General features: G+C 29.2%; 1 protein-coding gene across 3 annotated transcripts in view; it reads right to left on the bottom strand.

Moving 5' to 3' along the window:
• Positions 1–16,234, bottom strand: part of LOC142329712 (uncharacterized) — a 59,726-nt gene that overhangs the window by 19,761 nt on the left and 23,731 nt on the right. For all 3 annotated transcript variants that reach the window (XM_075374430.1, XM_075374428.1, XM_075374429.1), the window contains exon 4: positions 13,851–15,926. In XM_075374430.1, the coding sequence (XP_075230545.1) occupies positions 13,851–15,926 (2,076 nt within the window). The remainder of the gene's footprint in view (positions 1–13,850; positions 15,927–16,234) is intronic.

Here is a 16,234-nt window from a genome sequence, read left to right as displayed (position 1 = left end):
AAAATTCTAACTGAATTTACTATTTTATAAGCACAAATACGTTACAAGAGAGAGAAATATGTTACAAGAGATGGATGAAGATATAAATTCAATTATTTTAAAAGGATATGTCAATACATTTAACTTTTTCAATCACATTAAAATTATATTAAAAAGAAAGCTAAAAATATTAACCAACAATAAATTAAAATTCAGACGAGTCTGAATTTTGTTAAAATACAAAAAAAAATTCAGTTAAATATTATTAAAAATAAACTCCAGTCAATATATCCTCAGAATACATATAATCATCAATAAAAAAAAAAAAAAAAAGATTCGAAGCTTGTTTATGTGAAAACATCAACAACAGTTTGACTGATAAGCAAACTTACATAATTTCAAAAGCAATCATTTTTTCAAATATATATGACTTGTACTAGATTCAGTACAAGCTAACAGATTTATCTAACCACAATGATTATAAATATGAAAATTATAAATGTAATTACTATTACAGTTTCAATTAGTCATAAACAAACTACAAGGAATCAAGCAGATTTGTTTATTACAATGTTTACTCATTTTAGCTATGTGAAACACAAAAATTATAAATTTAAATTACCAAGTTGTACATACATGATTTTAGGTGAAGTTTTGTATATAGTAAATTAATTAATTTAAAATATCATAATTAAAATTACACAATCAAAACCTTCTACTAGTTGCAATTGAAATATTTGTCAGTACATGTTTGATGACATTTTCCACTATCATATGCACAAGTTATTTCTCATGTCAGGAGTTTCTCATTTCACATCAATACAAAGAAATATACTTAACAAACCTACTGTCACATTGTGTTCAATGTTCTAAAAGTTGTTTGAAAATCATAAACCATTCAATAATTAATTAAGTCAAGAGCTCACAATTTTTAATAACCGACCTGTTTTTAAGGAAAGAACTAATAAGTGTATAACAACAATTACAATATTTTCATGTACAATCTGCCCCAACCATGTAAAATTATTTTTTGTGGCACTAATCAAGTTCAACAGCAGTATTCCCAACATCAAAATCTTGCAAAGGATGCAAGCAAAACGTAGACACACACGAAGAACAGATTGCTCAATTCTCAATGCTACTGCCCTTATCAAGCAACATGAGGACATCATTACATTAAGTTGGTGACAGAAAATGTAAGTTAACTATAAAAAAAGATCATCAATGTCAAAGGTGGAATTTTCAAACGTTTATTGTAAATTAATACAGTATGAACCAAAATTACCACTTTTTAAAAGTAAATTCTTCAAACATCAAAATTTCTGTACTAATAATAGCCATTTTTAATTTTTACAAATTCATAATATTTTTCTGTTAAATTTTGTTCTGTTTCATTTTAATATAATTCATTATATCAATCTTCTTCAGAATTAAATTCTTTAAAAGTTTTGATAATAAAATTTACACATTTATTGTTTCATTTAACAAAGGTATTGTACATCAAAACTAAAAAAAAAAAAAAACATGTTTTTTGTCACAGAATATTTCTGTTTTACGTTGATATCACAAACACTATGGGTTTTCAGGTTAAAAAACATGGGGTAAGTTTACCCCTATATAACACCTTAAAAACTTCAGTATAACCTCATTTTACCAGAAGTACTGAATAATGGGAACAAATTTTCGTTAGCCATAGATCAATAACAAAGTGTTTTCAGACATATGTTTGTATGAACTTTACCCTTATTTCAAACTTTAGAATCAGTCAATTATTTTCCTAAATCCTGTGTATTAAATATTTGACTGCTAACCACTCATTTAAGTTAACCATTTCTACGCTAAAGTTATTTTTAAAAATAATGTTAATTTTATTACATATTATATTGTTCTCTTTCAAATGAAACATCTGGAAATAGATAAAAACACAAACTTTTTCAGTTAAAATTTTAAAGATATCAATAAATATAAATTTTCTATTAATATTTTCTAGTTTCTATATCAACAGTCAATCTTAAAATTATCAATCCAGAATAACAGAAATATATGAATGTTGTCTGAAAAAGTTTTGAGCCTAACATAGAAAGACATGTTTTTTCTGTCAAATATAGTTTTATTTTTCAATGAAGTATCCTTTCAAGTCGATACATTTTTTCCAGCAATGCTCTAACCTCTTTAACCCTTTTTACGGCATTTACGTATGCCATAACCTACTGGTCTGATGAAAATCTTCTCAAATTGAAACTTTAAGGTTAAGAAACGAGAAAACATCGCTTGGGGCCACATCTGGAGAATACGGTGAGTGGTCAACCAATTCAAAGTGTAATTCGTGAATTTTAGCCATGGTGACTGTCGAAGTGCGAGCACGTGCGTTGTCCTGATGGAAGAGCACTTTCTTCTTCTTCATATATATGGTAATTTTTTTGCAATTTCTGCCTTCAGCTTGTTAAGTAATGATGCGTAATACTGCCCCATTATGTTTTACCTTTTTGATGATAATCGATAAACAAAATTCCATTACTATCCCAAAAAAACAGTCGCAATCACCTTCCCGGCCAATGGAACAATCTTCACCTTTTTTGGAGCAGGTTCGCCTTTGCAGTCCATTGTTTTGACTGTTGTTTCGCCTCAGGAGTGTAGTGGTGGATCCATGTTTCATCTACAGTTATTAATCAACGCAAAAAATCTGACTCGTTTTGCTTAAACTGCTCCAGCAGGGCCTTGGAAATGTTCATTCACATCGTTTTTGGATCAAAGCGAGCAAACATGGCACCCGATGCAAGGATAGCTTACACATATCCAATTCTTCAGTTAATATAAGACAAACATGTTCTTTCAATATGCCCATAGCCTCTGCTATCTCTCAAACCTTAATTAATTGGTTGTCCGTCCATTTCAACTTTTTTGATATTGGTGGTGGTTGCAGTTTTTGGCAGACCCTAACGCTCATCATCAACCATGCTGGTATGACCATGTTTAAATTAAGCTGCCCATCTTCTCATGGTGGCAAATGATGGAACAGAATCCCCATAAACAGCAACTAACTAAGAAGAAATTAGAGCAGTTTGTAAGTATACAGTCAAGCACACACAGCATCCCTAAATCAGGAATAATTATTAAAGCTGAAGCGTTCAAAGTAGTGAAAATACTAAGAAAAAAATCAATATCAAAGTATTAAATGGGCTGGTTTGAGTATTTCAAATAATAAGATATCATTTGGAATCCAACTAATTGTGAGATCAGCGACACCGATATAATCAAAATAGTAGAATTAAGAGCAAATTTACACATCTAGAAATTTATGATATTTTTCATCCTGCTATAATTTTTTTTAATTATGGTTTATTTTTGATACTCTAAAATATGCTTAAACCACGACTAAATAAATTTTTTTTACAATCACATCCACATATGAATCTTCCTTAAGAAAAAACAGGAGATCTGGTACCAGAATTTGGTGAATGGGATTTGCTGAATTTTAATTTATAATACTTTTCATTTACAGATATCAATTATATTTAGATAAATTAACACAACTGATTTTTCTAAAATCTACCTAAAACACTTTTCATTTTTAAATTTCAATATTTTCTCAGTAATGAGATTGTAAAAATAAACCGCCCACTTGTTAGCACAATACATTCTGCTGATCAGATAATTTCATCTAACGTCCAGATCATCATTTACAACCAAATGAATGATGCTTTCCATTACTTTTCACAAACATAACTTTTCTATTTTTAAAACATCACACCTAAGTTCAGGTGCATATTTTTTATGATATACCTGAGAAAGTAATCCTCTAATATATACAAGCAGAACTTAAAATTTCAAGTCAAAGTTTCCCTGTCTGTTATGTTTTATTTTCAAACATAAATAAAATAATTGTTTTTTCTATAGGAATAATAGAATAAAAGCTAGAAAAACCATAATTTAGAGAGCTGAATCTGTATTACAATCTTCTAGAGCCCAAATGAAATGAAATTTTTCAGGAATAACACTTGATATTTCAAATTTACTATCTTTTTTTTGGTTTTACATACTCTGAAAAATTAAATGAAGAAAATGATTGACTATTAAAGACAGACTGCCTAATTCTGAAAAACTGAAAGGATAAAATCTAAATAAACAGATTCTATAGTCTTATACTAAATTGAATAATAATAATGAATACAGATAACAAACATCATACATTTAAGGAAAGTACTGGACAAATATGTAAAAAGTGCATCAACTTTAGAAAAGATTAATTTTCTGGAAATACCTCACTTAAGTGTTACACTGTATTACTCAATAAATCACCCAAAGATGACTTTATCAAACCTTTACTAAAATGCTGACATCAGTTCAGTTATAAAGAGATTAAAACAGTCATAGTATTCAATTATACATAACTATTACTGCACATCCATTGCCTACTTAACTAGACAATTTTGGAAATTTACTTAATTTTATTCATTATACTCTAGAAACAAATATATGTTGCTGTAAATTCCATTAAATAACTACATTAAACTCTTCATTTACTTTCATTTTATTTTTTTACAAACAAATTAATAACATAACCTACAATAAATAAAACTGTGATCATACAGATTCTCATTACAAAGGATAGATTATACTATGAAAGAGAACTTCAAAATGAAAAAATCCAATATGAATCTATATTCAGAGTTATAAAACCCCATTAAATATCATATTATCAGTGTACAAGGGATGTTCATTAATTAACGAGAAAAACTGATGTATACAAAAAAACAGTTCATTTAATGACAATGAAACTTTTTGAGGGTAAAGTTGGTAACCTTGCGAACACGTTTAATCAGCTGTTCGATCATAATTAATCTAAACATAACCTCTTTTGTTGATTTTGGAATGTCAGCAATGCTTGAAACATATATGCCAGAAGAGCAACGTTCAGTGATAAGATCTTTGCTATCTGAAGGTGTGAAACTGGTGGAAATTTACTCAAGAATGTTGAATCAGTATGGTGAAAAGTATTTAAATCGAAGTAATGTGTAAGTGGGTGGAACAGTTTAATTTAGACAGAAAGTGTGACTGATCTCCATCGCTCTCAAAGATCAGTTGAAGTTTCAACTACCGCACTGCAAAATCACAACAATGATCTCATTTGAAAAGACAAAAATTTCCCAAATTGCTAGTTTTTATAATAATGTTGAAACCGCGCATCCAATCATTCATGACGTGATGAATTATCGTAAAATATATTCGATGGGTTCCAAGACAGTTGACTCAAGCCCATAAAGACATCTAGATTCACATTTGCTCTGAGCTCAAACAACGGTTAGAAGAGGAAGGTAATACTTTCTACATTGTAATGATGAAATGTGGATACACCATTTCAAGCCTGAATCAAGTCTTGAGTGGAAACATCCAGATTCACCAACCAAAAAAATTCAAAACTCACACATCAGCCTGTAAAGTGATGTCGACGGTCTTCTGGGACTTGCAAGGCCCAATTTATAGTGACTAACTAGAAGAATTAATGTACTGTGAACAGTGAGTAATATTCTAACATGCTCTGACAGAGAGTGAGGCCCACGATAAGGCGAAAACATCAGGGCACTCTCCTCTAAAGGACGATTCTCTTTCGTGAGACGTGTGATCCCACACTGCTCAGAGAACGGGAGAAATACTTGAGAAGTTGGATTGGGAGGTATTGTCACATCCTCCTTACAGCCCAGACCTGGCCCCATCCAATTTTCATTTGTTTGGCCTGCTCAGACTTTTTAAAAGTTTGACAACAAAGCAGTCAAAAAAAAAGCAGTACACGAATGGTTCAGACAACAAGGAAAAGACTTCTACACTGCGGGAAACAGAAAGCTCACAGACTGGTGGGACAAGCGTCTAAATGTTGCTTGAGACTATGTTGAAAAGTAATGTAAGTTTCACTGTCATTGAATAAATCGTTTTTTCTCTACATCATTAGTGAATTTACAAATTGAATGTACCTATACATTAATTACTGAATATCCTTCATATATTCATTTATTGATTTGTACTTCTTTTGTAAACAGATGCTAAAAATTAAAAATATAATATCTTCTGGCAAAGCTGGATGAACTAAAAGAAGAAAATAGTATAAACATAAAACGTTCTATTCAACACTTCTGTGAATATAACATTACATAATTAGATATGTATTTTTAATTTTATGTCTACTCATATATAAGACAATTGTATACAAAGAAATATTCCAAAATATATATATATATATTAATAACATAAAGCTAATTTCAAAACTAAAATTAAAAACATTTTTAATTTTAGAGCAATAGCAGTCAAAAATTTTTGAAAATACTGTTGTAACACCTACTGTTTGACGCCAACTTATCTTTATAAGAAAAATGTATAACTTCTTAAACTTTATAACTTATTAAGTAAACTTATAACTTATTTAAACTATTAATTTCTCAAAATTTTGGTAATATTAATGTTGATGATAAATATGTTAAAAAGAATTTTAACTAAATAAATCAACTCTAATTTGAACTTGAATTTTACAAAAATATCGTTAATCTATATTTTAAATTTACTTTCATTTCATTTATATTTTGATTTACACATTTACTCTGTTAAATTAAGTTTTACTTTCATTACTAACATTTTAAAATTTCATCAATATTCATATTTTATCAGTTAATTAATTTTTTCTTTGTAGTTATGAATTACTTCTTTATTTGTATTTAGAAAATAAACTTGTTTGTATCTGTTAAAACTGAATTTTACTTTTAACACTAAAATTTTCTTTTTTATACTTCAGCAATACATGTCTTATTTATTAATTAATATAATATCGTAGATTGACTACTAATTTGCTTTTTCATTAACATTTACATATTATTTTTTGATTTGGGTTTCCAGTTTTACTCAATACTCTATTTAGGATTCACTTTATTTATTTTAATTTTTGCAAATGTTTACTTATCATTAAGGATTTTGTAAAACTTCAAGGTAAACCCATTAACTTAACTTCATCAGTGGATAGGACTTTCTTCCTTTCCTTTTGTATCAATAATTATAATTTTTAATGTAATTTAATTTTGTTATAATATGCATATTTTGGCAATAAATTTTAATTTCAGTTCCCTACATCATTATTAATACATTTCTATCACTGAATCAAGGACATACTACTAGATAGGACATACTACTACAAACTGCAATAAAAGTTTCTAGTAGTTGTAATAAGTCTCAACATTCAGGATCATATAGTAAAGGGATGTGTCATAGTGCAACTGTGTATAGACTTATGTACATAATATGTAATGATTATTGTGTCTTCACTGATTGAATATCCACACTGTCCTACACCATTTCTTTGAAAATAAATTTCATCTTTTTATTGTGATTAAATACCATCAAAATAATAAACAATTTAAGTGAGTAAAGTGTAGCATAGCATTTAAACATGTTTACTGCTGCTATCAATGAGTTTTTTTTTAAATATTAATTTTGATAAACTTTTACAAAAAAAAAAAAATGAACAAGAAAAATGAAAAATAAAACTTTTTGAGAATAAATTTTTACATCTTTTAAACAGTGCAGAAGGTTAATATTTTTCTTTTTTGTTAATTACCCCAAGGTTCTGACTATTCTGATAGGTTTATCTTTCAAAGTTGATATGCATTCATAAAGAGATCTATTTCTTTACTATAACACCACTTCATCATCGGAATATATATATATTACATTAAAGGTTCAAGCAAAATGTGATTTTCGAGCTGAAATGGATTTTCATAACTGGAACATAAAAATCTGACAACTCAAATTTTGTTATTTGTTGATGGTCCATATAATTTTTCATATACTGAGGGTTAAAAAAAACTGAGAACCTGATTTTAAAGATCTTATTTTGGTTTATTACTCCACAATCAGTAACTAATTTTTTTTTTTTTTAATTTGGAAGAATTATGTCAAGAATGTTTTAAATGGATCTGCCAAATCTTACTTTTTTTTATGAAAACTTGTTACATCTCAATCATGCGGATGTGACCACTGTGTTAACTTCATTATGAATTCAGCATTACAAATTAAACATTAGAGATAAGTAATGACGAGCAGACTTTTCACTAGATTTTGAAATATTTCCTTCCACAAATGTAGGTCAAATTTTCAGTTTTGTAATGTCTTACCAAAGCTTCTATATACGGAGTGTTCTGGGATGTATTCACCAAATCTCAGGTTCTGATCCAGGACACCAAAATGAGCAAAAACAGTTTATATCAACTTACGTCCCATTTGGCTTTGTTTTCCTTCCGGACACCATTCTTTAATTAAATTTGGCAAATCTAAGACTAGTGTCTTGTTCTACAAAATAAAAAATCTGAAAACCTTAAAAAATTTCAAAATGACAGCCATCTTAATTCTTTAATCTTTGCTTTTATTACTTAATTATTTGTTTGATCAAATTTTTACTTATACAAAATTTATTAAGCATTTTATTTTAACAAAATGATAACTCACTTGTAAAAATCCGTTCACAAACAATCGAGTTATTGCAGACAATTAACCTGGCAATACGGTTTCGTACCGTAATGAAAGGTAATAATTTTTATTATTATTAATCTATTTTTATTACATTCAGTGGAGGAAATAAAGACAAGTAAAATATTATCAGCTTGCATTACAGTGTCCAAGCGTACTGCTGGGTTGATTGTATGCAATAACTTGATTGTTTGCTGACAAATTTTTACAAATGAAGTGTCATTTTGTTCAAAATAAAACACTTAATAAATTTCACTACTCTTAAATTTGCCAAATTTAATTAAAGTAGGTTTGAAAATCACAAATGGCATCCAGAAGGAAAACAAAGCAAAATAGGACGTATGTCAACAAATTCTTTTGCTCATTTAGGTGTCTTGAATCAGTACCTGAAGTTTGGTGAATACATTCCAGAACATCTGCGTGCACACACACGTGTGTGTGTGTGTGTGTGTGTACAATTCAATTTTTTAGTAATTGGGTAATATCACCAGAATTCTATTTACATTACGCTATTACTTCAATAAAAGAGGTTCTTAATTTAACCCACAATCCACAACTTCACCAAAGAAACTTACTATCAAAGTATATGTTTTTTTCTCCATAACTTAAATAAGTTTTTTTTTTTAATAAAAAAAATAATAAATACACTGATCATAAAGACAAGTTGAATACATTTTGTTTTTTTTTGCTCTCATTATTGCTTAATATTGGATTATTATAAAATAACTATACCTAACATTATACCATATTGTACTTCGATATTAAAAGTACTTTTAAGTAAGAACTTAGAAAATAAACTGGAAAAATTAGGGTTAAAAAATGTATTCCTGTACACCACAGCATTAGCTTACACTCTCTACATCATTTCTCTGTACTTCTTTTTAAAGTTCATTTCTTATGTTAATTTCATTGGAGTTTATTCATCCCCTCAAATAAATCCTTACTATATTTTAAGGATTACTTATTTTTATCAATCACAGTGTATAGAAAAAAATATTATGTGAATATATATATATATATTACTGAAAAAATCTTTTTAAGATTCATATTGATCCTCTGTATGTTGAATTATATTTTAAACTCTAATAACATAAACCACCTAGTATAGAATATTAAGATAAAACATATCTTACCTAAATTTTAATATTACAAATATTAAAAAATTAACAATATATAATAAAGTTTACTTTCATGGGATCCCGCCATCATCAGCCAGTAAAAAATTCCAAAATTACATCAAATAAAAACAATAAATAAAAACTAAAAATTTAGATAACATAAACCCCAATAACCAAAACACTTGAACAATATAACTCAATGACAACTGGAATGAATTATATTTAATTTGGGGGTGTATGTGTATGTATGTTAAAATTTCATGGTAATGAAATTTAATTGAAGAAAAAAAAGAAATTTAATTTAAATAATAATAATAGTAAAGGCTTGGACATTTTGGAGAGAATTTATTTATATAAGTACAAAAGAATTTCCAACTTGGTCAACTTTCAGACTATGAACATGATACTCATATAAAAGCAACAATGGCAGCAGGTTTTTAAAAATAATAGATATAATCAGAATGTATGTAAATAATTTCAAATCCAGTAATGGGCAATATTGGCCGGCCAGGTTACATGGTATAAATTTTCTAAATATTTTATTTTTAAATTTAATTTTTAATTCTTAATTGAAGTCATATTTAACTATATATGTTATTTTATGTTTAACTTCTGATGATTTATTTTATGTTAATATACAACTGATGATGCAGGATCTGCGAAAGTGCTATTAGAATAAAGAAAAAAGAAATAAGGTAAATGTCATTTCATTTACTTAGCAATCCTGTACTTGGGTTCAAGTTGTTTTGATTATAAAAAATACAATATATACACACACACACACACACACACACACACACACACACACATGCTCGTGTCCCATAAGGAAACTGACATACTTCACAGGCATATTCGTCTCATCAAAATAATGAAATAAGTTCACATAAATATAGGCCTGCAAAGACTTATTTGCAAGTTTCGGCTAGCGAAAGATTTTACTCGGAATTCAGCTCCCTAGTGAAATGAGGTCGTACTGAAATTTTTAGGACATTAATTGAGAGGTAAAATTAATGGTTTCCTATGGTTTTTTGAACAGAAGAGGTCCCAGAACTATAACTCCAGTAGTTTTCATGATATCCAAAGTAAAACTGAAAATTTTGTTGACTGAAAACCATTTTTTTAGGTTTACATTACAATAATTTTGTTAAATGGTTAATAAATGTGTAAAATCTGTTAATAAAACTTGTGAAGAATTTAATTATAAAAATATGATGTACATAAGTCCAATAAAAATCAAATAAACAATTAAAAAATCACATTTTACTGAAGAAAAACAAAACAAAAAATAAATGAAATAACATTCTGGAAATGTTTGCAATCCACTCATTTGTTTGTTTGTTTAAAAAAGACAGTTCATAATAAACTAATAGTATCTAGTTAATTAAATACTTACAAAACATTCTATAAAAAAGGATTTCAAAAATACTGTATTAATTGAATTTCTTAAGTTTATTGAAAACCTAAAGATCACAACACTGTTCTTTTCAGAAACAGAATTTGAATCAAAGTTATTGTGCAGCTGCTCAACAATTAACTTATTAAAAACTGTAACTAGGCTCTTACCTGTGATTTGTGTAGTGTACGCGCGCTATTTATGATCTGTATGCATGTATAAAGTATTCATGCTTTTTTAAAAACTAAGATGCCATTCAAATTTTCAAATTAAGAATATGTAGATATTGTTTTGTTACAGTTTTATTAATGGAATTAGCTGGGCTGCAAAACATGAATATGAACAAAGATTTCCAAAAAGAAGAATACTTACTCAAAACATTTTCCTTAGATTTCAACAACTTACAGACTAATGGATCTTTTCCAATGGTTTCTTGTTCTACCTCACAACCTTAGAACAGCCTGTACTTGAACAAGAAAATATTCAAATGATGCAGCAAAGTCCTTGACTCAGCACTCATCGAATTTCAAATTGAACAGGCATATCTCATAATAATCTGGAGAACACTAAAGAAAGAGAACTTTTAACCTTATAATTTGCAAACTGTTCAAAATCTTCAATCAGGTGATAGGGAATTAAAATTAAATTTTTGTGAAAGGGTACAAGAAAACTGAAATATTGCTCATTACATTTTATTCACTGATGAATCTATTTTTACAAGGAACAGAATACAAAATTTGAAGAATAGTCACAGGTAGTCAACTGAAAATCCAAAGTCAAAATTTCATACCTGATTTTCAATAAATGTATGGTGTGGTATAATTGGGGACCAGTTAATTGAACCGTTTATTTTTAAAAATCACCTTTCTAGTATTGTGCACAAAGATTTTTTAGAAAATCAATTACCAGTTCTGCCAGAAGTATACCTCTAGAAAAAAGACAGCACATGTTATTCCAACATGACAGTGCCAACCTCATTATTCAAAGATGTTAGATAGTATTTAAACTTAATTAGGTTTAAACATTTAGGTTTTCCAGGCAGATTGATTGATCGAAGTGGATCAGTTAATTGACCTCCTAGGTTCCCCGATTAAAACCCTTGGATTATTACCTTTGAAGTCATTTAAAGGAATCAGTTTTCGCAGAGAATATTAATTCCAAAGAATTATTGAACTGAATTTTAAATGCTTTTGAACATCTTAAGAACAACCGTAATATTAGATAAGCTTCCTTTTGACATTATACGTTGTACTAGATTTTGCTTCAACTACTAAGATCATTTTAAACAGTACTTATAAGGAATGAAAATTAAATTTAAAAAAAATAAAACAAAATTAAATATAATAATTCTGTTTGTGCAAGTCATTTCATTTATTTTTTGTTTCTTCTTGTTAAGTAAAATTTTATTTTTTCAAAATGTCTAGTTGATTTTTATTGAACGTAAATATTATTTTAAGAATCAGATGCTCTGCAAGTTTTCTTAATAAATTTTAGGCAATTATTAGTCATCTAACAAAGTTATTGTATTGCAAACTTAAAAAAATGGTTTTAGAACAATAAACTTCTGAATTTTACTTCAGATATCATGAAAACTACTGGAGATTCAGTTCTGGAACCTACTTTATTCAATTTTTCTGACCAGAAACAATAGGTAACCATTAATTTTGCCCCTCAATTAACGTTCTAAAAATTTCTGTATGACCTCATGTCAATGGGGGAGCTGAATTCCGAGCAAAATCTTTACCTAGCCATAATGAAGTATTTCTAGACCTATGTTTATGTGAACCTTTTTCATTATTTTGATAAAAGGACTACATTTGTGAAGTATGTCGGTTTCCTCACAAGACATCACCCACGTGCACATTGTGTATGTGTGTGTGTTTGTGTGTACATACCTCCATTCTAGAGGCTCACTTTGTAGAAATTTCTTCATGTTGTTTCTATAAATTCCTTTTGTTTTTTTTTAGCGCACTTCTTTCTCACCTTTGCATTTCTAGTTAGCAGCTTTTTTTATAGTCAGTATTTTTTTAAGCCTATTTGAATTTATATAAAATTAAAAATAACTTTAAAAAATCTGCCTAATAATTGAAAGAAAGCAATTACTTTTTTAATTCTTTTGATGTGTTGTTTTAAATTTGGTGTTCACTTCTACAATTTGCAATGTAAAAAAGAATTGATAAAGTATTATTTATATCTTTTATTGCAGATTTTTCTTTGAAGATAATTTTTTTTAAAGCTTATTTATCAGTATTTAGTCAAAACTATTTTTTTAATAACCACACATAAAAGACAAACCCATATTAGCTTTAGATTATCAAATCAAGTGAATTAATACTCTTTAAAGTGTAGTGATTACATTGTTAAAATGCAATACAAAGTTAATTATTTTTCTAATACTATACACATCCATTTAGACCCGTGTTATGAAAAAATGTGCATTTACAAGTTTCTTCAAGCATTAAAAAACACAAAAATTTAGAAACTGACAAGTTAAAAAAGTAAGCTCCAATGGACTATATTTTTAAGTAAAATATTTTACCATAAAAAAATATTTTTTGTCCATTAATTTAATGAACAAATCTAATATAGAATTCATCCTGAACAAACCAGTTATCTCTTACTTATTTTATATAAAGTGCTTCAAAACCAACTAATTTTAATACTTTTAGTTTTATTTCAAACCACCTTCAGAACGTAACAAAACACCTTCATTAAATGTCAGACCTACTAGTAATACAGGTGGAATAACTAATGTAATAGGTTCGGTGTTTTCTAATTTCTAATAACCAAATACCAAACCTGTTTATACCAATAAAAAGAAAACTAAAATAATAAGAAAAAAAAATGTTTATTACCCTTTTGATGAGGATATGCTGTATGTTTACGAAAAGGAGCTTTTGATATCTTTTCAGAACTTTCATCTTCGTCGGAAGTCCTTACACCACTATTCACAATAATAACACTCGTAGGACTCTCTTTTGAACCTTCAATATGAATCAATGGTCCTTTAGATTTAACACCAACAGTGCTTCCACTATCATTTGAAGCATCTTTCACAAAAGCACCCCTTCCTCTTTTCACTATAGGACTATCCCTACCCGAATCTAATTTCGTTTTCTTTGTCTTTTTATCAACATCACCAGGTCGTTTTTGTTTCTTTTTTTGACTACTATCAATACTATAAACACTGTCAGAACTACGTCTTGCAGGTGTTCCTTTTGGTCTACCACGTCTCTTCTCTTGTGCTGTTAATCTCTTTCTATCTACTGACGGTGTATTTGACTGAGCTACAGTGGACGATGAAGGAGATGATTCTACTTTGACAGCTGACAAACCCTCACTTCCGGGTTCAACAATTCCAGCAAACATTTTTTCCAACTCTGATTCGACTTCAATGAAAGCATTTTTTGCAGATTCAATTCCTTCAGTTTCAACAGGTGCAGATGATGATACAGGTACATCGGGTGTACCTTCTATTAACTGTTTTGCATTAACATCTGAAGAACTTGTTCTTTGTGATGATACGTCTGAAGACTGACCAGATTTTCCTTCAGATTCTGAAGTCGATGGTTTAACATCATCTGAGCTTGTAGATTCCATCGGGATATTCTCTTCTTTTACCACAATTGAAGATTTATCCTTTTCCTGGTCTTTATTTGGTACTACTTTTACTTTTTCAACTTTAACAGAATTCAAAGAGGATTCTTCAGATTTTAAATCTCTCAGTATTTCCTTTTTTACTTCATGTTTCCTTTCACTGATCATCTCAACATCAGGTTCTTCAACTTTTAAAATTTCTGCTAACTTCTGCTCGTTTATCTTTTCAGGTGATGCCGGTTTATCGATCAAACCAGAAGATTTTGTTACCATATCGATCTGTAATGAACTACGAGAATCATTTGTAACTATTACAGACTGAGCAACAACCAACGGCAAAGCCCCAGAACTAGATTTTTCCTCTTGTGTTTGAAACATATTTTCTAAAATTGATTCAACATTATCTGGGGTATGATTAGAACCTTCCCAGTCATCAGTCACTTTCATACTCAAAGAGGGTATAATGGTCTTTTCAATAATAGGTACAGAAGATACAACCAATTTTTCACTCGAACCTGAAGAAGATATGACTGGTTTATCAACAGGTAGAATACTCAAAGAAGTTTTAATAGGATGTTCTACTTTTGAACCTGAAGGAGAAATAATTGTTTTTTCTGTACTAGAACCAATCGATGGTACAACCACTTTTTCCACACTTGTAACCATAGAGGGAACAACTTTTTCAGTAATTGTAACGGAGGAAGCTGCAACAGTTTTCTCAACACTAGAATCTGAAGATGATATGATCAATTTTACTTCTGTAGAAGTACCTGATGATGATGATGTAGTTAATTTTTCAGTAATTGTTAATTCTGTTGGAGTTTTAACAGATGAAGAACACTCTAATACTTTTTCTGATGGCTTTGGCTCTGGTTTTGAAGAGCAATTTAACACAGTACTGATAACAGATTCTTGCGTTTCCCTTAATGGATTATGTGCAATTACACTAACACTATCGGCAGGTTTAGCAGGTGATTTTCTTTCCTCACTTGAGTTACCAATTTCTCCATTCGAAACGATTCCACCATTACGAAGGCTATCTTTTCTTACGGACTGATGATCATCAATTACAGTAGAACCAGAATGACTGGAAAGATCCATCGTTTCTTGTTGATAATCATCAACAGGCCGCATACTTGATACAGCACCACCTGCACTAGTTGCTTCTTGAGTTACGAGCATCTGAAGGCTGAACAGTGGATTCCCTCCAGCAGGATGTGTGGTTGGCTTCGGTCCAGCTTGCCACGGTTGAGGCTGGCCCCTTCCCGGACCCCCTAATCCACCTATATGAGGAGGTCCAAAGTACCCTAAATTCCCAGATAATGAACTAAGACCTGAAATTAGAAACAAAAACTGCATTAGAATATATAATGAAAATACTAATAGTTTACCTTAACACAGAGTAAATAATAGTATACTTTATATAATCTGATTTAATATGCATATAAAAAAGAGGATACATGCTGATATCTGTGAGAATAGTAAATGTCAATAATTAAGACCACCAATAATCCTAAAAAAATGAAGTTAATTGAAATCTAATGTTAAAATAAAATCAATAATTCCATGAAAAGAACAGTCATCCCTCCTATATTAACATAGTCAAACTAGCTATTTCTGTAAAACAATTGAAGTTTGATGA

This window comes from Lycorma delicatula, chromosome 9 (genome assembly GCF_047948215.1).
Source record: "Lycorma delicatula isolate Av1 chromosome 9, ASM4794821v1, whole genome shotgun sequence".
NCBI classification, from domain to species: Eukaryota; Metazoa; Arthropoda; class Insecta; order Hemiptera; family Fulgoridae; genus Lycorma; species Lycorma delicatula.
This window is presented reverse-complemented; position numbering and strand designations above follow the sequence as displayed.